The 24,332-nt window shown below is 39.1% G+C and overlaps 2 protein-coding genes across 2 annotated transcripts; one reads left to right on the top strand and one right to left on the bottom strand.

Moving 5' to 3' along the window:
* Nucleotides 1-1,814: 1,814 nt before the first annotated feature.
* On the top strand, nucleotides 1,815-2,921 carry LOC136283851 (P2X purinoceptor 7-like). The gene is made up of 3 exons (XM_066173284.1): nucleotides 1,815-2,044; nucleotides 2,234-2,360; nucleotides 2,442-2,921. The coding sequence occupies exons 1-3, from the start codon at nucleotides 1,816-1,818 to the stop codon at nucleotides 2,608-2,610; spliced, it is 525 nt and encodes a 174-aa protein (XP_066029381.1). The 5' UTR covers nucleotide 1,815; the 3' UTR covers nucleotides 2,611-2,921.
* Nucleotides 2,922-7,147: 4,226 nt separating this feature from the next.
* On the bottom strand, nucleotides 7,148-24,182 carry LOC131773371 (SWI/SNF complex subunit SMARCC2). Its single transcript, XM_059089353.2, has 34 exons — nucleotides 24,053-24,182; nucleotides 23,808-23,879; nucleotides 22,871-22,921; nucleotides 22,659-22,744; nucleotides 22,356-22,437; nucleotides 22,153-22,245; nucleotides 21,884-21,953; nucleotides 21,589-21,658; nucleotides 21,421-21,496; nucleotides 20,829-20,915; nucleotides 20,217-20,247; nucleotides 19,869-19,915; nucleotides 19,414-19,435; nucleotides 19,037-19,094; nucleotides 18,644-18,697; nucleotides 18,489-18,534; nucleotides 18,127-18,157; nucleotides 17,881-17,949; nucleotides 17,307-17,365; nucleotides 16,640-16,821; nucleotides 16,130-16,201; nucleotides 15,062-15,175; nucleotides 14,463-14,616; nucleotides 13,844-13,932; nucleotides 13,470-13,509; nucleotides 13,076-13,129; nucleotides 12,552-12,681; nucleotides 11,760-11,882; nucleotides 11,425-11,541; nucleotides 11,190-11,272; nucleotides 10,600-10,722; nucleotides 9,893-10,027; nucleotides 8,321-8,648; nucleotides 7,148-7,532 (listed from the first exon to the last, which is right to left on the bottom strand). The coding sequence occupies exons 1-34, from the start codon at nucleotides 24,161-24,163 to the stop codon at nucleotides 7,249-7,251; spliced, it is 3,243 nt and encodes a 1,080-aa protein (XP_058945336.2). The 5' UTR covers nucleotides 24,164-24,182; the 3' UTR covers nucleotides 7,148-7,248.
* Nucleotides 24,183-24,332: the final 150 nt, after the last annotated feature.

Here is a 24,332-nt window from a genome sequence, read left to right as displayed (position 1 = left end):
CTGGCTTTTGTAGTATTTCAACCCTGCTGAGTAAATTTAGCACAGTAGCTTCAGGATCCACAGGCGGGTCAGGCATACTCACATTATTAGCAGAATCTGGTGAAGCTGACACAGTATCATTTAAAGCAGTTTCTCCAGTTTCATCAGAAAATTCATCTTCCACTACAGTTTTTAACTTTTAGATGTTAAAAAAGCGAAAAGCCTATCTCTCTGAGGTTGCTTCCTCTTCAGAGTTTCAGAACCTGGAAATATATCAAACAATAACAGTCAGGCTCATCTCGGTTAATAAATTTGGGTCCAAGAAAAATAAAGTGGCATGCATCCAGTCTCATAATCTTGGTGGCCTTCATTAATATATGTCATTAAAAATTAAAATTGAAATTGAGCAATAGGCCATTTTACAGTTGGGTACTTAGTTGCCAAGCCTTTGATTTGGAGTGTGGCTGAAGTTGACCATGTTGGGATAGAGACCAGTATCTTGTTAGCATGATAACAAAGTAACTTAAATTTGAAAAGCAGCATGGTTTGTGTCATAACAATGTCACCCTTAGCCTCACTCATGTTCAAAGGCTTGGCAACCAAGCAAGTAACTGTAAAATGGACTATTGATAAACATAATATCCGTGAAAAACATTGTGGTAGTGACATCAAATGAATGAGTTGCCAGTATCTTGCGTTTGCGCAAAGAGTTCTGGGATCGCCACGGGGCAAACATTGTAACTTGCTATAAAGGAACGTATGGCGAAAGGTTCTTTTGACGTTCAAAAAACCGATTTTTGCGAGAGATTATGGCTTTGTCGCCGCAGTTTTATTATACATTGAGAGAGATATGTTGATGCGAGGGAAATTTAAGTTTTTGTTGGAATTACCACGAAATATGTCATAAAAAAACCGAAAAACTTCTCTCCTTACGTAAGGTTTATTGTGAAATCGTCATCGCACCGAAATATTACAAAGTTAACCAGGAATCGCTGAGAAATAACTTATTTAAGTCTTTTCAGTTGTATTTATATATGTACATCCTGTTTTCATGCTTGTTAACGTATTTAATGAACAAATTACGACTTTTGAAAATATACCTCCTATAAGGAGAGAAGTCGTTTTCCACTGAGATGGAAATTATTTTTACTGAGCTGTTGCTCTCTGAAAGGATGAAATAAGCGATCAAAAACATAAGGAAATCCCTCGTTCAAGTGATAGTTTGTTTGAGAAAAATCCAAAAGTCTCTGAGCAGCAACTTTTCTTCTCGAACTCCTCGAAGGATCTTGTCAGGAAAAGCAAGATCACGGGAATTCCGGTAGAAACTATGGAAATATCATCTGTTGTGCATCGCTCCTTAAGGGACCAATTCAAGTTGTATCACTCATCATCACAGAAAAAAGGGTTCAGTTTTGAGCCGATTATTAACGCTGATTCGTTCGCATTCATCACAACAAAGAAGCAATGTAGGTGATTCGGCACTTTAATGTACCACAATATTTATATTGTGATATATATTTTGATCAAGCACGCCATTTCAATCTTCTGCTGCCTTAAAGGAGAACTGAAGCCAAAAATTGAGTTAATTTCTTTCGATAGCCAAAGTGACGAAATTCTCGATTTCAAGCGTTATTTGTGCTAAATGTGTCTTACCTTGGAGAAATATTTCTTTAAAGTTTGTATTTTCGCGCTGTTTCGGCTTTCAAACCGTGGGCACCAATTTTAAATCAGCGGTCTTCCAAATGAGCCTGTGACGTATGTTATGGGGATCACTTTAGAACGTGTTATCGTTCAGCTAAGTTTTAATACAAATTGCGTCTTTGTCGACCCTTCGTTATGAGCGGAATAGAACCATTTCAGTTCGAACCAGTATATCAGCCTGGAGAAGAACCACCTCAGGAAGAGAGTGTAGGACAGGAGGTAGAAGCCCACGAAGAAGACAATACTTCGAGGATGGGAAACACCGAATGGTGTTTGTGCGGCGCTTGTGCGCTTATGCCGGTGGCAAATGAATGTTACTGCTGCCAAGAACTAGAGGAGCTTAATCAAAAGTTCGACAATTCAGGTTTGTACTTATTATGTGATTATTCTCACGAGTATTTTGTTTGAAGCGACCGCTTCTCTGCTAAGAGTGACAAAAGGTGGACAATTGCAAACTCGATCTTAGTTGTAATTGCAATTACAAGGTCTGATGGATGAAAATTATTGAAACAGTGAGGGAAATAAAATGTTAAGACTTTTTTCTTCTTGATAGGTGTTAGATGTATAACAGAACAGCCGAAATTTGGTATTGTGTGCCTGGACACGGATGTTTTGAGCACGGCATTGGTTGCTATCCACAATGCGCGGCTCAATCCAATTCCCGACCCTATCGTCAACAGGTAAACTGTCTTTTTCTTTCTTATTTTGTACGCGTAATTAAGTCAATCGCTTTTGTGACTTTATATCCTCTTGTTCTCTAGAACTTGGCGTTTGGCAGCCTACAGACAATTTACTTGGTGGGCACATGGGGTATTAGGAAAAAACCGGCGGAGAATCGTGCCAGCATGCGTCGTCACGGCCATACGTAAAACATTTCCAGAAGAGAGTGGTAATTACGTGGGGTTTCGAGAAGCAGATCTGGAACTTTGAACTTTATCCGTAATGTCCTTTAATAATGATTAGTAACATATCCTTTGCGTGTATAACACCAGAGGCTCTTCTTTCCTTATGTTACGGTTTCTTTCTAAAATTTGCGTGAAATATACAATTACTTATCGAGGATATGAATTACTAACACATTTCTGCATAGTGATTCAGTCAAAAGCCATGCAGAGCCAAACGAATGTCATCCCTACTGCAGTTATTAAATTATCCACATTGCCAGGGATAGCTGCGTGGCCTGAATGAAATAAACCTCAAACCTAACTTTGATTGCTTTTTGCTACGATGATTGCTTTTATTTTCATTTGATTGTGTTATTGACAAAGTTGTTGTATTTAATTATTCAAAAATCTCGAAGTATGATTAGCAATGACATCTGCTTTAGGAGGGCGGGGTTTGCTGGCAATGTTTACAGGAATGTGTGGTGCTGTGACTGTTGCACTCCTCTCTTGTGGTTTTAAGCATTTTCTCTCTACAATGGCATTAAGCATTGGCTTGAGATGATAATTGGTTGTCTTCTCAAATATGGGCTTCGCCACCCATTCTTTTGTATTTTTCGGAAACACCACCTTATATTGCAGCTCCCCTTGGTTGGCACCCCTGGATACAGTGGCTTGTTGTCTACCAGTGTTGGCATTATGGTCTAGGGCTGCCAACTGAGTTCGAGCAACCATGCCATTATAAGAGAAGTGCTGCCGTTTGGGTGCATATTTGGTCTGCACACTATGGTACACCTCTAAATTGCCAGTATGACAACTTAGTGTTAGTTGCTGAATGTCCTTCAACAGATTTTTATCGAATACAACCTCCTTCAATGCATTATGAGCAGAGGAGCCAGGCCTAAGCCACCTTTTAGTTCTTGCGATAGCTGGAGGGATTGGTTGGTGGGCACATTCCTCATACAGGTCAGCTGAATCCCAGGAGTGGATATTGGCAGTGTGATAGACAATGGATATCCACTTCTCTCTCAACATCTCCTTGTCTCCCCCACATGTTTTGGCACACCACCAAAGGTGGTTTGAGATGGATCTGATCCAGAGAGAGAGATCAGCACATTCTCTCTTCTTTGCTTTTTCAGTTAACTTTTTAGTTATACTCTTGGAAAGGTGCCACACATCAAATTGATGATCAACTTCAGGGAAATTTCTTTTCATGTCAGCCCTAATGCCCACATGACGGTCAGTTGCAACAACCATAATTTTCCCCCCTTTTTCATAGATGTTTTCCATACAGCGTTTAAAACCCTCTCTTTCCATGGCATTGCTATTATTTACTTCACTGACCTGAACAACCTTGAAGTCAACAATCTTATCAGTTTTCTGATCAATCATGGTATATGTCCCATATTTTGCATTATGGCCAGGACTGTCACAACGCCCATCCCCTGAAAGCCACAGATCTCGCCCCCCTACCTCAGAAAAAGTGGAATTTTGTTCTTTAAGCCAGAACTCATTGATTACGGGTAATAAGTACTTGTTTTGAATATTATAAAATGTTTTCTCACTGAAAATTTTCAAATTTAAGATATCTGCCAAAGATGCTACTTTTGTAAAGGTAGAGCCACTGAGCAAAATAGATGATGACAGCAACAAATTTCCAGCTGCCATCCCCTCAAGCATTGGCTGGCTTTGCCAGGAGTACTTATGATTATTCATACATTCTAGGGTGACAAATAGTTGGCTTCCTTGTGTGGATTGGTTCCTCTTAATCACAACTGCACCACACTCAGGACAGTACTTAAACAATTTAAATAGCTCTTGTTTAAATACAATGTATTTGGTATCATCCTGTGGCTTTTCGCATTTTGTTTCCCCTTGGTGTTCGTTGTCTGATCCTGACAAGTTCGAATCATCTGAATCTTCCTGTTTTGTGGGAAGGTAGATGCCATCTTTTCTTGGAGAGACTTCTGGGGAAGCAGCAGCTTCAGTTGCTTCTCCCTTGTTATCTTCAATTTCAGGAAGGAATACCTCTTCAGTCTGGGTGCTGCTTTCTGAAACATCAACCTCGACTTGGGTGTCAGTAGATTTCATCATTAAATGAAGACCACGAAGATTGACTTGGATCCCAAAATCCACACCCTTGTTTGGCAAATTCACCTGCACTGCTTGTGACTCAACCAACGTGCTTTTAGGCCCTAAATCATGTGGGAATGGATATGATGGGCTGTCTGAGGTTGATGTACTTGCTCCACAATTCACTACATCAACAGGTGCAGGCTGTTCTAAAGCTGAAGCTGCATGTTCTTCAATTCCACAACTAGGTTGTGCAGTGATAGAGGCTATATACTATAACAGAAAAAATATTAACTCTGTTATGGTATGGGTTAGTGACCCTTTGAGAGAATGAAAAATGTGGGTATGAGGGATAAACTATGCTACTATATGGTTACACAATGATTCAATGGGATTTTCTTGGAAAATATAACACCTGACCCTGCCCTCCTTTGGTTGAAAGCCTGCACTGGTTTTAACTTAGAATTTCCAGTTGTATTAAGTTTTTATTCACATAGAGGTAAAGAAGGTTAAAAGAATTCATTATTTAAAGAATAATATCCACAACTTACATATAGTCTATTTGTACTAATTTTATTCACCTGCTAGTTAACAAGGGACAGGTATAATGTTCCTAGAATTAAAGAATAATCACTTTATTCTGAAACAATTTAATTTTGTTTACCTACTGGTCAAACATTTTCAGGAGAGATGAAGTACAAAGATGACTCAGAAAAAAAAAACATGAAACTAGAAGGAATTCCATGGCAGGATATTGTTTTGCTTAAGGAGAAGAAATACTTTTATGTGAAAATTTAATGTTTCTCAATGGAACCTATTCGAGTGATATCCCTTAAGATATAAATTGTTATTGCCCTCAAACTGCATTCACCTTTCAATTTTTTTTTTGTATCAATCATGCATAAATGATGAGCAGCTTCAAGAGTTTGCAACAACCCAAGCTTTGCAACAACCCAACCCAGATACAAGAGAGTAATTCGCGATTCACTTACTTCTTTTCTGACTTTCTCTTCTGAACGTTTCTCCGATGAAAGTCGAGGTCTTTTTGATGGTCTCCGATGCGAAAAAACCGTGGGTATTGCACCTGGTTTTAGCGTAGATCTGGGTTTCAAACCAAGAATTTCTGCTTTCAAGTCTCGTTCGTAGCAGTCAGGTGTAAAATGTTCTGAGCACAGCCTGGAGTTTTTCGAAACGACCAGATCCGCTCGTGAGATCTTTGCCAGCCACTGTGATCGTAGAGCTTCATCCCTCGGAAAGCAATGGTAGGATATACCAGTTGTGTACCTCGAGTCGTTGTTACAATCGAACGCCGCGCAGTATACCATTTTTTAGCTCGAAAGTAATCGAAGTAAATATAGCAACGAGGGCTACTCAACCGCCAAGAACAGATAGAAGAATAAACTCAAACAACTCGGGCTTCCGTATTTGTACATCCTTTCTTGCGTAAGCCAAGAATTTAACCCATTATAGAAAACTTATAAACCAAAGTTCAACACGAATTTCAAAATTTTATTTCGTTTTGGACTTCTTGCGACATTGTTAACAGCGTGCGTTATCGTACATGCCATTGCAAAATCCAGACTACAAACGCGTTGCAAACTAATGTTAAAAAAGGTAAATAACAAAAAATGGGAAACAGAATGGAAGATGAAATATCTTAAATTACCAGTATGTAAGAAAAATTAAAGTGGAGACCCTATTCCGAAAACATCGAGGTCAATCCAAGTATAAAAGATGCGCCGCACATGATCTGGACACGTAACTACGTTTCAGAGACACAGGGTTACGAAAGCCAAAATATTTTTCTCTTACACAATCCCTGGACAGAAGACCAATTTTCTTATATGAGAGGCGATTGAATCATTTTTTGCTTCACCTTGCACAATCTTTACTCCTGGAAAACCACAAATTCTTTCCCACGAGCAAGCCGCAGTTCTGAATTCAACTTGCCTGTTTCTTGCTGTGTTTACCTTCATCCCCATAACCTACGTCACACGCTACAAAAAGAACCGCTGACATTCGTGTTCTGAGCCGACGTACCACAGTTAAATGTCGAGCCAATTATCACTAAAAACCCTTCGTTTTCTGGATGAAAACTGTCGTTAGAGGGAAAAAAAATGACGGAAATTTGTTCCATCATACATAAATGTACGATACACGGTGAAAAAAATTACATGAATTTGGACTTCAGTTCTCCTTTAAGTTAGCTCTTTTACCAAGCCACGAAAAACGCTAGAAAGAGACTTAACACACGCACAAAAAACTGGAACGGCTTAGTTGAGTTAGGGAAGTAAAAATCGTTCTGAGTTTGCGGGCTTTCGAGTTATCGGGGTTAAAATTACATTCAATATATGAGGCAAATCCAAGGGACATCAGTTCTGCTTCGAGTTTGCGGAAAATTAGAGTTATCGGGGTTCAACTATACATTTAAAATACAAGAGAATTTACAAAATACAGAATGCTACAAGCCTGCTGTAAGTCGTCTGGGGTATCGTTCAAAACTTTACCAATGATACCAATAGTATAAAACGTTTTAATACTTCACAAAGAAACAAACTACACAAACTAGCATCAAAGAAAATAAACAATTGACAAATGTTTTTCTCTTTTGTTATTAATCCATCATGCTTTGGTTCGGGGGAACTGGGCTCGAAACCGCATTGTCAGCAGGCCCGTGAGCCACCTGGCCAGCGGCAGCATGAGGTAAGGGGGCGTTACTGGGGGTACTCGGGGCTGATGCAGGGGAGGCAGCATTCGATCCCATGAATGACACCGGGGTACTGCAGCCAGAATGAGGATGGGAGCCCATCTGAGGAACAGAGCCAGGATTCATTACTGGAGCTGGTGAGGCAGAGGCGGACGGTGGATTGGATCCGCCAGGCTGACTGTTACCTGCAACTAAAAAAAAAATTATCCTTACAGAAAGATTTCTTTTGTCTTGTCGTGACCATGGGAAAACGAAAACAAATTCTGATTTTACGATCCGATGCTCAAACACTGAGCTATTGAGACAGGATTCGTACCCTTTTTCAGAAACAAATTTCAAAGACCTTTCCACGACTCGGATTAATTTTTCCAGGACTCCAAATTTCGCCTTACACCCTTTCATTACCGAGATTTCAAAATCAGTTCTCCTTGCAGTCAACAAATATTTCTTATAACGCAAATTCTGAAAATTTTATTTCTTGAGTTAAGCAGATTTCTAGGACTTTCCAGGGCCTTTAGTCTTTTCCCAGGACTTTCAATTCCTGGAAAATGTCAAAATAGAATTCCATGACTTTCCAGATTTTCCGGAACCTCTACGAAGCCTGTAGATAATATGGTGAGCTGAGCCATTAAAAGTTTTTTCAGAATATGTATTTGAAAATACATTCCTGACATTTTGCTCTAAGAAAACAGATTTCCCGCATCATATTTGACCAATCACGTTTGATCTTTTCACAAACTTTCCAAAAAAAGTCTATCTAACCACGTTTTGCAACAAATTACAAAGTTCTCAGACAAACTTCCTCATTTCAAGCAACACACACCCTTGTCGGTTCAAACTTACCCACGATAGCTCAAACGAACCCTCAAAGACTTACGTTTTGATCTAAAATTCTTTGATCTAAAATTCTTAAAAAACGAGATTTCTTTTCCCCCAAGATTTACTGACCCGCTCCCTCTTTTTTCTGTGAGTTTCCTACCTTGTGGCGCGGGGCTGGCGACTTGTGGCGCTTGGCTGGTGGCACCTGGATGAGGAGCCGTGGGCGGGGCTTGCTGCGAATGCCTAAGCTTTGGCTGTTGATGTGCCTGTGCCTGCTGCTGCTGCTGTTGTTGTTGCTGTTGTTGCTGCTGTGGTGGGATCTGCAGCTGAGGTTGGGATGTCTGTGGTTGTGGTTGCAGCTGCGCAGGAGAGGCAGCTGACGGGGAAAGGTGACCGGCAGAAGCTCGAGCGCGCAGCTCGGCGGCCTTCAGTTGTTCTTGATGGAATTGTTGTCGTTCAGCAAGTAGCTGTTGACGCTGATATTCCAACTAGTGAGAAAATATAACATGGAGAGTGGTTAGTAAGAGCCACAAGCACACTGAGTCGAACAAGAGGAGCTGTGTCTGTCCATGAAACAGGAGCACGCTCTGCTTGCGGACTGTTTCGTTAGGAACATGTCTCTAATCAGTTGAATCCTTTTCCTATGTCAATACGAGCAGGCCCTTATTTCTAGCACTTCAGCATCAGCGCTTCTTCCCTCGCGAGAAGTGTGGGACCTTTAGCAAATCACGACGGCGACGGCAACGAGGACGTGGTAAAATAAAAGAACTAATGAGCAGAATAGCTCGGCACATGCGTTTTAAAACAGCGTACATTTCTTCGCCGTCCTCTGAAAAATAGCAACGTGAAATCATCAAAATTTTCGTGGTCCGAGAAAGGAAACCCCGACGGCAATTTACTTAAGTTTCCATTTGGAACTCAGCGCCGCGCTCAGACGTTATGCTGAGGTTAACTTGCGGCGCCGTAAGAGATGGTAAACACATACAGTCGTTCACGAGATTCCAACTGTAACTATATGTTCATTTTTAAATTGACGTCTTCCTTAGCGTTGCCTTCCTAACTGCTAGAGATCCTTAGTAGAAGGCCGTGAGAAACGCGAGCCGGCAAAATTTGTGCTACGGGACTAGCACTAACCAGGCAAAACTCTCCCCCAAACCAAAAAAAAAAGTTGAAAGATGAAGGGAAAAATCACGAGCAAAAAATATCAACAGATCCAATTCTTTCATTTGTTATTAGAACATGTTTATCATAATTACGCGGGAAGCCCATTCGCAGACAATTAAACAAAATAAGAAAACGAATCATCGAAACCGAAAAAAAGAACAACAACAACCCAGGAATGAGGAGTGCTCAGTTAACCCTAACATCATTACCAAATATTCTCCAAACGGTACACTATATATTTCCAGGGATGCTGACAAGGAGAATTTGTTTAACAATCAGGAGCTTCTGTCACTGGTGATCGTTTCCTCTATTGTCGTGACCTTAACGTGTCATTGAGGAGGCATTGTCGGAAGAAATTGGACGCTGGTCTCTCGAAGGGGTCAAGGGTTTAGGAGAATTACTAAACTAAATAATAGATTGCATTTTTTAATTTGATTGCTGAAGACAATACGTTGTCCCTTTTTTGTACTCAACCCTTTTTGGAAATGATTAATGGTAGATACAGAGGAATGGTATTCAAAATAATCTCCTTATTGAATTAACTTTAACAATTAAAAAACAGCTTTACCGCTTCTCGTTCACGGTCCATGATGGTTTCAAGTTCTTCAAAGTGGCGCAGTTTAATTTCCAGTTTCTTCATCTGAGTCTCCACAAGAAGCGCTACAAGACTCTTAATCTTCCGCTCCTCAACCTGCGCCAGATGCTATCGGAGAAGCAACCGCGACAGAAACAGATTAGACGAACAAAGAGCAATAGTTCCAAATATTAATCATATCATACAGAAGAAAACGGTGAGCACAAAGGTGATTTAAATACCACATGGCAGAACATTTTGACAAAACTCGAGGTGTTAGGATATCCTATGAAATAGTCTGTCACTGTGAGGAAACAGAGCCATTAGTGGATGAGGTCATCGACATCTTAACGAAATAAAAATCGTCTCAAACACTGATCACGGCTTACTTAGTGTGCACGTAATCGAAAACCACTTTGTAGCTACATTGTACATTGTACATTATGATGTAGAGTTTGGTTATCAACGGACAGGGTCCATCTTGATTGGAGTCAAAAGAGGAAAGTTGTCGATTGTTTAAGAACAGGTCGGTGTGATTTAAAGCTGTACACTCAAATCTTCAGAAATCTGAGGTGCCTTGCTTTCAGACGCCTACTTAAAGGAAACGTTTGGCATGTTGCCTACAAACTAAAGTTGGCCGCCTTATCGACTGTGCCGATCAGAATAGAGAGCACCTATGATCGTTCTTTAGTTTCATGTACCTTTGCTTTGACTGCAGCGGCTGCTAGGGCTGAAGCCGCCGCCTTCGCAATGTTTTCTTCGTTTATAGCCGGTGTTTTCTCGCCGTTCTGCGCTTGGCTACTTGGCTCGGAAGACTCTTCCGCCTGAGGTGAGAAACATAAAGATTGACAAAAATTATTTACAACATCGTATATACGAATTGTAAAGACAGAGGTCGGAGTACAACTACAGACCGAGATAAACTTGCTGATGCTGATAAGGACATCCTCAAACAGGGCGAACCACCTCATGGATTCCTCGAGGATATTATCCATTCGTTATAAATTGTTCAATCAAAATTGAAACAGTTTTTTTTTTCGTTGAGATTCTCAGCGCAAGTACATTGTATTGACTAGGTAAGGGTACGGCGAAAGGGTAAACAAACAATCAAACAAACCAAACAGGCAAACAAACGGACGAACAGGTTCCCCGCTTTTCATATTTAAGGAGACAAACGAACCAAAAACAACAACGAAGATACGGAAAAAGTCAAAAGGCTTCAAAAACGTTCCCAAATAAGCGATAACTACAAGAAAAATATATTTAAAATTCAACTTCATGTAACTCTGACCTTTGCATCTTGAGCTCGTGTCTCTCCTCCTTCGGGGACAGTTCCCTGGCTTCCATTCACTTCCATAGGTTGCGGTGTTTCTTCTGAATAACACAAGGAAAATTAAAGGATTTGTGTACAGCTGCACGATCAGTTTTGCTATGCAGTGTGGTGTGTAAGAGAAAAGTCAAATTTTCGACGTGTAAGCTCAAATACCTAACCACACATTAAGGAGATTGAAAGCAGTCCATGCTACCTTTGCTTTCGTCCGAGTTTTCTTGCTTCACTTTCTCCGCTCGTGCATTTGCAGCATTCTTAACATGGCTGTCAATAACTGACTGCGGTATCTCGTCCTTCATCTCAGAGAACTTCTCTGTTGACAAAAAGAATTGTGTTTCAAATTTAATGTTCGACCATCGTCGCGGAAGGTTTTGCAATGGCAAGCAATGATATCCACCCTTGCGTGACAATCACTTACAAAAATACACACCGCAAAAGAATGCAGAAACGTCAAAGAAAAGTCAAATACTTATCTCATACCAGGACTGTTAATTTGGCCAAAATAACAGACTAAATTGAACAGCTACCCACCTAGAGCAGCTTTAGCAGCAGCGCTGGCGACCCGAGGATCCACAACAGAAGCAAGAAAAGCTACAGTAGACATGATAGGGTTACCCTGCTGACTGAACGGCGTGGGCTGGTGTGATAAGGGACCTAAAAAAATGAGAACCACAATGAATAGGGGTGAATTAAACTGAGTTTACACCCACATCGTCAACATTTGTACTATTACACCTAACATCAAAGTGATGCTTGAGCATCTCCGTCGTTCAACGAACTTTAGGGAAGCAGTCGAAAGCACCAGCATAACACAGAAAGTTTTGAACAAAACCAAAAAGCGAGGGATATTATAAACACCTCCAATTAAGTAACCAATATCTAATTTATAATGCAACATCCTTCTCGCAATTCCACGCAATCTCAACCTGTAAATGTTTTCCAGTGGCAGTGTCAAAGTGTCAGGTTCGGAGAATGAATTAACACTGTCCCATAATTTGCTATCTGCTAGATAGCGAATTATCCACCAAGTCCACTGGCCAGATGGTGAATATTAGAGCGCATTTCGACTGCATGTCATAAAAAACCAAACCCAAAGTTTTAGCAACAGCTAATCAATCAGAGGAAAGAAAAATCAGTATCGCAAGGAGTCCATGAGAAGTCAGACTAAAACCGGGCAAACTGCTTGATGCGCAGGAAACGCGATTGACCGAGTCGCGCTTGGTTCTAGTTTTGAATGTGATTAGGTGAGAAAGTAACGCGAGTTTTCTGCACCAATCACAGCGCCATAAATTATCACAACTGTTTTTGCATCTAGACTCTTACCCAACTGTACATCCTCAAGGTACGGGTCTTCTATCGGAAGCCTGAGGAAGTGCAAGATACATTCATCTTGAGTTCGTGTTCCGACATGTTCAGCCACCTTGTTCCAGTCGTCTTTGAACATTTCCAGGCCCTGAAAAGGATACATCATCAAAATAAATCTTTATATGCACTTTTCTTTGAAACTGACTCTGGTACAGTTTCTAGGGTTAGCGAATGTACAAGCTCCGTAGCCCGTTCGACTGGACTGATTGATACCCAAGCGACATAACAGTACCTGCGCCGAGTCCTGAATAAATCTGTAGGGTAACAGTAAATTTTTCGGATCGTTGAGAGGATTGAAGCACGAGACCACCTTCATGTACAGTTTGTATAAATAACACATTTCTGAAATATTTTCAACCGCTAAAGTCTTCGAGAGGATTCACAATACCACAAAGACAAAAAAAAGGCTCCCGAAACCTGTGATGTTCTATATCGGTGGGAAGGAGTTAACAAGCTAACATTTCATGGACATGTGAAAGTACCTCTAAAAGGAGGAGTGTCTCTTGTTCCGTCCACTCCTTTGTGGCTGTTGCAGCCTGCATGATAATCACAAAAAAAGACAAATTGCAATGCTGCAGACACAATAACTGAGTAAGCAAACTTACAGAAGCAGTCATAGTGTGTTACACTTTGACAGGAATACATTCTGAGCAAAACCTGAACTCTACGCGAGAACACTGGGTCTTAACCTTTCCCCCACCCCTCCACCCTCGTTTTTATATGCCCAGTGAGGAAGTCAGGCCACGTTAGACAAAACGGTGAAAAAGATAGCAATTGTAGCTCTATAGCAGGACACAGTAAAACATTTCAACATTTCCTAAACAAGGATTAGACAAATTGATCTCCTCGTCATAAAAGCAAACTCTGCCATTTTACCTTTTGGCTCTTTTTAGATAGGTACTGGTCTGAACGAAGGCTGAAAGACGAAGGAAAAACATAAAGCAAGTCAACAAAGTGCATGATGCCCGTTACGACAGATCTTGATCGAATAATTATGATTCAATTTATGACCATGATTTAGCCTGTGTGGCAGTCTTTTGAAATAAGAGGTAGCCGCCCAAACGCATCATAAGGAGAAAATTACGGGGAGTGGGGAGGTTTGTTTGTTTGTTTGTTTTTGTTTTGCCTCTCCCCGTGCCATGTCTTCACTTGAGTGGAAACGATTTCCACGCAGGCTAACCATGGATATGATCGTTATGTCTCTGCTGCAAGCCAAGCCATAACAAATTAGTTAATCTTCGGTATCTTACCCAAAGTTTGCTCCTGTCACACCGCTCTTATAAGTCTCTTTTCCTCCCAGGTCATCTTTGAATTGGATGATTTGTTGGGAGGCAGGAATCTGGGCAAAATCGAGCAGATAGGGTACAGTTAGGAGAATATCAAGGTAGGAAACTGAAATGCTCACATAGGTCATGTTCCCAGGGTAACCTTTAAAAGCTAACTGGTCTCTGTAAGATCACATTCCCTTTAGTATCGCCAAAAAAGGCGTTGGAAAGTGTTTTAAATCAGATTAAATATTGTATACGTGTAATCCGATGAAATATGCCCTGATTTGGTTTCTTCTTCATTCTGAAAACGTGTTTTTCGATCGAGGAAAAAGGGAAGGCGTACACAGAGAAAACTGGTTCATTCGATGAGCATTTCAGTATCAACAGTGAGAGCAGGCCGGCCAGATCAGATCATTCATAGAGAGAATTCCGTTCGTTGGTAGAACAGAATTAACTCTCTCCACAGAGCAATCATTTTCTAAATTTTGTCCTCCCCTCTGGTGCATCCCTTTAATAAAGTTCCGAGAAACGCTCGGCAAAAAAGAAGCCCGATCACTTTAGCGTTTTTATCTGCTGTCTATGGATGATTTTTTGTTACTACCTGTGCTTTCGCAGGTTGCAAAGGCTGTAAACCCGCAGGAGTATCTGCTAACACATGGAAGTGAGATGTAGATGGTGGCCCCATAGGCGCCGGACGTCCATCTGCGTCTACTTGATAATTGATCAGACCCCACTGCTCCAAGAAGGCATGGATCCTGGAATAAGAGGAAAGCACGTGTCAACCCTAATCCGTGTAATAGGAAGCACAGGCTTCACGAACAGTAACGATGCATATTAAACGGTGAGTCGGTAGGTCACACGTGGGAAGGGGGTATGGCTGGCGCAAGTGGAGCTGGCCGGGATGGAACAATATTGAGAGGGGGTTACCTCTCATCTTTGTGATCCAGGTTCAATTCTAGGCCCTAGAGTCACATATGGGTTGACTCTGTAACTGGTTCTCATTCATTGCTCTGAGGATATTTTCTCCGGGTTCCCACTACAAATCAAACACTCCAAATTTCAACTTGAAATGGAGGTATTGAACGAGAGAAGCACCCAATGGATGCGCTTCTGAGAACCTCAAACGTATTTCATTTCAGTCAACATGATTCAAGAGAGACTGGATGGTCCTGACAAACAAAGATATCAGTTCTTACTTACCTCACAATCGCACACACATCACCGCATAGATTCCGCCGGCAAGCAGTAGCAGTCAGATATTCCGTTGGATTCAGTCGATAAGCATCGAGCATAAAGTTTCGGCAAGCCAGATACCTTTAAAGAAGAAAACAATAGACTTACAAGGAGGACATTGATACGAGAAACATATAAACTCTTCATTCCACTCTGGAGAGTTATCCCTAAAAGTTTGTCAAATTTCATGCCCTTTCATTAACAACAAACCATTTCAAGACTCACCTTACCCAAGCAACAACACCGCTGAATCAATTGCAACTCCCGGGTTCAAACTGTTCGCTATCTAACATTAACTTGTCATCACATGCAGTTCGAAAGTGTCTACTCATGTTTTCAAAATTTTCGCCAGCATAAAACAAAAACTTTTCAGAATTAATAAACTAAGTTCTTTCTTACGAAATGCTACATTCAAGAATCAATAAATCCTCAAAACTGAAACATGGTAGTTTCAGAGGCGGGCCCATGGCAAATCTCGTGTACAAAGACCCTTTTTGTAAAGTGCGAATAACGGAATTAAAGTACAGCACAGCTGTGATTTTTTACGACGAACAAAACTTTTGTCAAACTGAACCATGCACGTCATAAAATATAAATATAAGGAAATAAAAACAAAAAAAGTTTAAGGAGAGTCAATTTTCAACAAAGAAAGAGAAAGGATAGAGAAATTAAACGCGAATTTCAACAATTTAAATTTAAGAATATTGAGTTGAAGTAAATTTTCCAGATGCAGAAGCCTTGGTGTGGCTCTGTTAAAAAAATTCAAAACACGCAAAAGAACTGGCCCAGACTGGTCTCCCTTCTTTAGGTTAGTCTGTCAAGTGAGGTTAAACGCAGAAAACGCACGAAAACTGGAAGGGAAATGCTGCCCTTGTCCATAAACTTGGATAGCAATAGATTTTTGAAACTACGAAGTACGAAAATAGAAACAAATTAATGAAAGAGGCATGGAGCGGCTGTGAATCTTTCTTATAATAAGTGTACATGCACACTTAAATCGAAATGTTGACGAATCCTTCCCTCTCAGTTACTCACACTTCAGGAGACTTGGATTTGTTTTTTCCGTTGAAAAACTCCGGCAGGGCTCTTCTTTCAATGGCGTGGACGCTGTACAGAAAAAGAGATACATAATGAAAAAATAATCGCATTTATTTGAAAAAAAAAATTTTCAAGCACCATATATTAACTGCGTTCCAGTCATCCATCCACTTGTTCTATAATTTTCACCCGTGCATTTGTAGTAGCACTCGTCACTCCCAAGTACACGCAGTTGTACCTCAGTAGAACGTAGATACAGTGGCGGTATTCTAGTAGGTCTCGACGAATGTATCTGTACTGCTTCAACGCACCACAACTGTCTCTTCATACATGTAAAAAAACCCTGACCCGACTTTATTTCACTCGGTTCGTCTCGAAAAATTGCTCGGCATCGTTCAACAATAGTCAACTCAAGTAGACTAAGCTGCCTTGATCACAAATAACAGTTCAGCATAAAAATATGAGTTCAGGAAAAGAGTAAAAAAACAGGTTAATTCATTTTCATACCTGTTGTAGTCAAACCAAGAGGCGTAACTGGGTATGATGATGTGATGCGTCTGCTCTGTAAGGTTCTCATCGTGAGCTTCTGTGTCTTGCAGGACAAGCGGTTCTTTGAAGATTCCATCTTTCGTCTGGCTGGATGAAGGTGAGGCAGGCGCAGACTGCTCTGTACTGTCTTCGGGTTGATCCTTAACAGTTCAAAGGTAAATTAATATATAGGGGCATTTCAAATGCCAGTATCAAACTTCCCACATGATATCAAGAGACTTTGAGCAGCTTTACAATAGAATATAACATGTTCCTTTGCCAGGGTTACCTGCGTAGAAAGCGTCCTTTCTTTGATGTTTTTAAGATGGAGCGTAGGGGGCGGTATGGCGGCAAGACGAGGAAAGAAATCACGCACGCTTTCCTCATGCTTCCTCGCAGTTGCCTCGCACTCGTCACGCGAAAAAAGAAAGGCGCTTTTCTCGTGAGCTACCCAAACCCGTGAGGGGCAAGCATCAACCAAAAAGGAAATGAGATGACAGTGGATGAAGACGATGGACAAGGGTTGCACATGACGAACTTGAGGATTTTAAATAATCACTACAGCAAAGCCCTTTCTTTAGAGACCCAAATACATGTACTAGGCAAAACCTGATAGAAAGAAAAGCTGAAAGAAGTATCATCATACCTGTGTATCCGCTTGACTTTCGGTCTCCATTTCTTCCACATCGGCACCCTCTGGCTTTCCTGGTCATGAAGACGAAGGGTAAAAATTTCTTTTCAATTTTACAGCAGTAAAAGATAGCTGCAAAGGTGAGTAAGCGCTGGGAACGTCAATACAGAAGGGCGGGAAAAGTCTTTGTCATAAGCCCCTTTTTAAGTTCTAAGATCGAAAGCTTCTTTAGTCTAAAATTCAAGATTAAGTGACTGGAATCATTATTGATATCATGTATGAATTAACCCAAATATACTAAGCAACTGTTTATTTTGCTGACAGGTCTACCAAAAGAAATGACAAATTTTACAAAGGCAAATAAAAAGCACTTTTCTAGCGTTTTATCGCGTAATAACATACTTGGGGTGTTGAGAGAACACGAAAAAACGTGAAAAGCGCGGTCTACTGCTTAAATACACTGGGAATGGATAATTGCCTTAGGATGGGTTCATGTTTATAAGAGGAGGGGGGGGGGAGGGTTGGGTGAAGGTACACAATACTTGAGGGATGGAGAACGACGAGATCTTTATTGGTACTAGTGTCTAACCTGAATCTGAGATGTCCGTCAATGAATTTCCTTTCAAAGGTTGTAGATCAGCTTCTTTTCCCTTGGAGCCTATAAAAGCACAGATGTTCAGAGTAAGTGAACATTAACTACTTTTAAATGTTTTTAAATCTGCGTTTTCATATATTTTATTTGTTTAGCTGATGAACTGTTTTCCTCTCTTATTTCAACATTATAATCCTGGTATCAGTATGATACGTAACCTTGCTACGTTGTTTGTGTTCTCACCTGAGGTACTCGAAGCAGAGACTTCTTCAACCTATAATCAGGAAAAAAACGTCAGTACCGCTCAAAAGTGAGCTGACAGTCTCTTAAAACTCGATTCTCTATTCTCGATCCTCGAAAACTTCGAGAATCGAGGATCAAGGATCGAGTCGAGTATCGAGAAGCTCGAATAAGGTTTTGAGACGTTCGAATCGAGTTTTGAGACGCTCGATTTGAGTTTTGAGACATTCGAGTGGAGTATCGAGACGTTCGAGTCGAGTATCGAGACGCTCGAGTCAAGCATCTAGACGCTCGAGTCGAGTTTCGAGTTTTGTGAACTTACTCTAACTTGAAAAACAGGTGAGACAGTGTAGATAACCACTTACATTGGGAATGGGTGATGGATCAGGAAGATCTTTAGTAGCATCGTCACTAAAACAAACGAAGAAAACCGTTAGATGGCCCTCACTTGACACTAAGATGCTCAAATTGTTAGCTTCATTTCCATATACATTCCAAATGAAATCAATCTGTGAAGTACCTGTCATTTTCCTCCTCTTTTCCAGATTTTTTCTTCGGATTTGCTGGTCCCACTCTATCAAGAAAATATATTCTTCCGCATTACTCAATTCTTGGATCACTTTAAAATACTGTTTCATATTCAAAAGAAATGAAATCTGAAGAGATATGTGTCCGACTGTATTATTTCAAGAGGTACCCGAAGTCCCTCAGGTTTCCTCTCAGAAATCTGATATGTCCTGGTCTTAAAAGTTTTCATAAAAGTGAATTTAGGAAAGCCACCCAAATGCAAAAGTAAGTAGCCTGTGGCTCTTGAGCTCAGCTTAAGCCCAAGCTTGGTATACCTGTATCAGAAAGTGACATTATCCTTATTTAGTACATCAAAGTTAACATTCTGAAATTAAAGTCGACTTACATTTTCTTTTTCTTCTTTAGATCAGGTGATGGGGATCTCTTTCTTTTCTTAGATTTCCCTTCAAATAGAGAGTCAGGTTTAGCAATGTAAAAAAACATGTAGGTGTATGTAATCTTAGAAAAATGGATTATTCTTACAAGTGGGTTTATTAACTGCCCTCACATAACCTGTAAAAAGAAATAATTTGTTTCTTTAATTGCTCATTTTTTAAATGAATATCTGCAGGTATCAAACCCTTTTAACAATTTTTCATTACTTTATGGATAAAAGCATTCTGTCATTTAGAGAGGGAACCTTATCTAGGCCACAGGTTTGTGATTATTAAAAAATAAATAAATAAAATAAAACAAACGAATGAATAGTATTCCCAGAATTACCTCCATCAGGACTGCCTGGTTGCTGCAAAATGAAAAGAAAAAGCTTTGTAATGGATACACACAGAAATAAAAAGGTATGGTCTTGTGATTCCTCTTATCAAAAGGTTAAGAAGGCTGAATTACATTGTATTGCTATATCCACATGTATCATTCTTTTGAGCTAAAGTTTAAAATAATGAGCCCTGCAAAATCATAGTGATACATTATGCAATTGAATTCCTTACATAACGAATAACAATAAATGTAATGGTTGCTAATTATGTTCAAAACCCAGTTCCTGTGGGCAAATTAATGCACAGGACTGGGTTATGGGGCGTACTTTTCCTTTTACATGTATACTTTGCACTCATTCTTGCACCCTTACAAAAGGAACTTCCTCCAAAAAAAGCCACTGGTGTGATGGGAAGACACATAGAAAATATGGCTAGATGATTAGAACTCAAACATATATGTACCTCATCAGAACTGGCACCTGTTCTTAAGCTTTTTCTTCTTGTTTTTCCTGTTCAGAAACAAACACTTCAAATCAACATCATAAAATATTGTTATTAACTTGACGGTTCCCAAAAAGTGGAAGTCAGAAGTTTGATCTCTCTCTTTGACTGATAGTTTTCAGTCTTTCAAAGTAAAAATAGTGATCAGCATTTTGTGAAGAAACTTATGGATGTGCAAAGTTCAGCCAAGAGGGATATAATTTTACATAAAATGTTCTGAATCTTATAAGTAGTCCACTTTGCATAACCTGCTGTTTGTATTCCAGCCTCTAACTCATATTCATGTACATGTAGCACTCATGTACTAACCTAATGCTGGGGATGTTTCTCTTTTGTTGCCCTGAGACGAAAAAAAATGAAAAATACAGTTACAGGCACAATAAAAAAATCTGTACATAATTTAATTTTTTGAATCTCATTTCAAATGCCTAAGGAAGTACTGTACATGTATACATGAGCTTGCATTTTTAACCCTTTAACGCCCATAAGTGACCAAGAAAAAATTTCTCCTTACAATATCAAAACAATATCAAGCAGACAAGTGATGAGAATAAAGAAAAATATCAGTTAGGGGATTATAAAATGATCCAATACTAAATCCTCCAAACTAACATCACAAGAACTGTATGGGAGATAGTAAGGAGAATTACTAATGAGATCTTGGGAGCTAAAGGGTTAATACATTTGCATATACATGTATATGACATCAAAAATTTGGTAAGTTGACATTTCCGAAAAAAGGAGAATCAGAAGGAAAACAAAGAAAAAGAAAACTAACATTCAGTAGTTGTAATTCACTACTTGCCAGTTTACTTAAATGCAATGTTTTAAGAGTGGCCCAAAGAACAAACAGATATGTGTACATGACAATTCTTATAAATAGTATTTTAGCAGGAACACAAAAAAAAGACCAAAACTCACAGAGCCATCTGTATCAGCTAACTCGTAATCTTCCTCATTCATCCACTCATTGAAAACATCAAGATCTGTCAACCAACGAGCATTCACCTACAAATTAACAAAAAAAAAGTTACATGTCTGAACATATTCAAAGAATACTCACTTAAGTTATAAAATGTCAGGGAGAAAAAGTACTTACACTGAAACTTAATTAATATTGAACTAAGTTTACACAAATACCTGTATTCCCAAACTTAAATTAATGGGCATTCATGATCTTTACTGCCAGCAGTTCATGCTTAGGACTTGCTCAAGAGCACACAGTTTGTACATGTATACTGTATGTACAGTGTACAAGAAAATCAAATGTGCCAACTTTTTTCTTTTTTTACTTTGTCCAACAAAATGAAAAAAAGGTACTCCATAAACAAGTATATTGAGAATGTTGAAGAGCCAATGGAATGGTTCACTGTGAATCACTAACAAATTACAGCGAACTTCAAAAATGGTTTATAGACAGTAGTCCTTTGTCAAAGTCAACACACATTCTTGGGGTTAAAATTTGAGTAAAATTCGGATGGGTGATTGTCATGTGAGTGCATTACTTGGTTACCTGCCAGGGTCCCTGGTGTTGGGGCTCTGGCTGAGGCTCATCTTCGATGTCACTTGATGGGACCCAGGTGTCATAGCTAGAAAATGAAACATTTATTTTAAAAAATTGTACTCATAGTAATTAGAAGGTAGAGCAAATAAAATTGTCAAGGCATAGAAATTTCCAAACCTGTCTGGGTAATACCACCAATGTACTAGAACTTGTTTGTCTTGTCTTAGCAGAGGCCTCAGCCACTCCTCTGTGGGTATAAATTATAATGGGAATACAGTAAATACCGAAAGAACTTGTTAAGAAATCATATAACATTAACAGCTGAGGGTAATTTAGTATTATCAACTGAGTTGATAACGTAAATTGGCCACCATAAAGAGTTCTAAAGCTGACGTTTCAGGTTACAGGCTACAAGGCCTGAGATCAGTAGAACTTTAACTGTCTAGAAATACAACAACAAAGAAGTAAAAACCTTCAGGAAAAGGTGGAGGAGGGCCATAAACAACATGACTTGCTTCTGATCTGTCTTCTGTTATAGCACCCTGGAAAAAAAAGGGTATCGAGGGTTAAGGCTACTGGTGAGAATTTGAAGCTATATCAAGACAATTTCATTAAACTGATTAGAATTATCTTCTCATTTTTCTTAATTTGTCTGCTTGACAGTGTATTACAACTGTAAGAAGAATCTAGCAAACAATCAATTCTGTGAGTGAAAAGATTAAAATTATTGTAAATTCTTACATTGTGCCTCTTAACAATATCCTTTAATTTGGCAGCAAGTCGTGGATCCACTTCTGGTGTAATGAACACATTTGGCACGCTCAAAAGTTTAGCCTAATAAAAACAACAACAATGGAAAAATCAGAAAAGAATGGAAGACTTTGGAAAGAATCTTGACTTGGAAAGAATAACTGTATGATCATGCCACTTGACTGTACATTTACCTCTCTCAATGCCTTTTCCATGTTCAAGAAGAGCTCCACATTTCTATCCATTCGTGATGGAGACTGGAAGTCAAATCTCCTCCTGCATGTATCAAAGAAAAAGATTGGAAAAATGACTGAGTCAGACAAGGTATTATTGAAAGAATCTAACATCCACCACATTTAAGTATTGGTGCATGTTATATGTTTGATTAAGACAGAAACATTCTGGGTATTTTTCATTAAATTTTTCTTTTTGATTTTTTAATGTTTCACATATAAATGAACATGTACATGAAACTCAGTCCTGAATGAAGAACTCACCATCCTTGCTCCATCTTGGTCTTAAATACATTTGCAAAGATAACACATAGACTTCCACCTGAAGAGTAATCCATGAACATCTTCATCTGAAACATCAGAAATAAAAACATAACTTATGTTAAACATCACATGATGGTAAAAATTACAACAAATACAACGTATAAAAACAACAAAAGTGAACAGTAAACAAAAAAAAAAAGAAGTAAACTTACTGGTAGTTTAGTCAAAAGTGCCTGCTTGCTAACATCCTTGCCAAAGTTATCCTTGAAGAAGTAAACCATGATTGAGATACCATTAAAAGGAATCATAACCGTTTTATGTAACTACCAGAACTGCACAATGTAGCCAAGAGAGCAATTTTCACATTGAGTGTCAAAAGTAATCTGAGATTGCATTTGTTTTGCTTTACTTTGCTCTATGATTGTTCTAAAAGTCTCAACCAATCAGATACAAAACTTACACTAATCACAACTTGGTGGCTTCTGTTTTCGCACACTTTAGGCACTTAAGTTTCCTTTCTTCTGATTTGTCATTGAGTTTACTTTCTCATTAGTATTAGTCAAACATCTCTTAATCAAAACCACTCTGATAACTTGAATTATAATTCAATTTAAACATACTAGTGCCACCAAAATTGAATTATCTCTTCCTCTTCCCAGAAAACCACATAGATAATGAGAAAGAACAAGAATTACTAATCGAATTGGGGATTCGATCATGTTTTGATAATAAATCAAATGCTCATAAGGAGCCAACACAAAAATATGTAACAAACAACAATTCAGAATTATATTTCTAGTCCTAGAAATTGAAAGGTTTCATACCCAAGATCGTGTCATGATCGATTGTTCTGAGTTATAAAATGTTCATTTATAAAATCGATCAATCGGAAACATACAACGTAAAATTCATTTCACCTTAATTAACGTAATTACTGTATTAACAAAAGTTCTTGGTTTAATTTAGCATTTGAACTGATTTATTTCACCTAAATATATTTTTGGTAACTTAACTCTTTTAACCAAGATAAAAAAACGGAACATCAATACTCCAGAGCTTCTAGAATTAGATGGATTTTCATGTTATCCAATGTAGAATGTTAAAGATGTACAGTGAACTTTTGTAACCTGTCATAATAAACATACGTACTTCTTGAAATTGTAGCAGCTGTGCTGTAAGTGTAGCGAGAGCTTTATTCGTAGGTGGTTCCACTTGCACATACTGGAAAAGAAAACACGATTACGGGAAATCCAGTGTGAGCACTATCGACTCCAACTACTATTTAATTGAGCCATGTGTTCATCACGAATCTAATTTATTTGACAACGATTGTAATACATTATAGCACGATGTATTTTCAGTTTGAACCTAGAACATATAAAATGACTACTAACCTTTTTACAGTTTTTCAGCAGATACTGCTTGACCGGTTCAAAGAGAGCAATAGTATCGAGAGATTCGTAGTATTTCCAATCAGGAGCGCCATCCTTTTTCCGTGCCGCCATGTTGGTTTATTGTTTCAAGCGAAACAAAGGTGCATATTTTGCATTTATGCGGAACAAAGTGTCCCCTACATGCAAACGTACATGGTTCTGAAGAATTTATTTTCATCTTGGAAAAAAAGTTTAATCCTAAGAGGACATCTTTTCTTAACATTTTCCTGAAATTTATTGG

The sequence above is a fragment of the Pocillopora verrucosa genome, chromosome 10 (assembly GCF_036669915.1).
Source record: "Pocillopora verrucosa isolate sample1 chromosome 10, ASM3666991v2, whole genome shotgun sequence".
Classification (NCBI taxonomy): domain Eukaryota; kingdom Metazoa; phylum Cnidaria; class Anthozoa; order Scleractinia; family Pocilloporidae; genus Pocillopora; species Pocillopora verrucosa.
The sequence above is the reverse complement of the archived record's forward strand: the minus strand, read 5'-3'. Positions and strand labels throughout refer to the sequence as shown.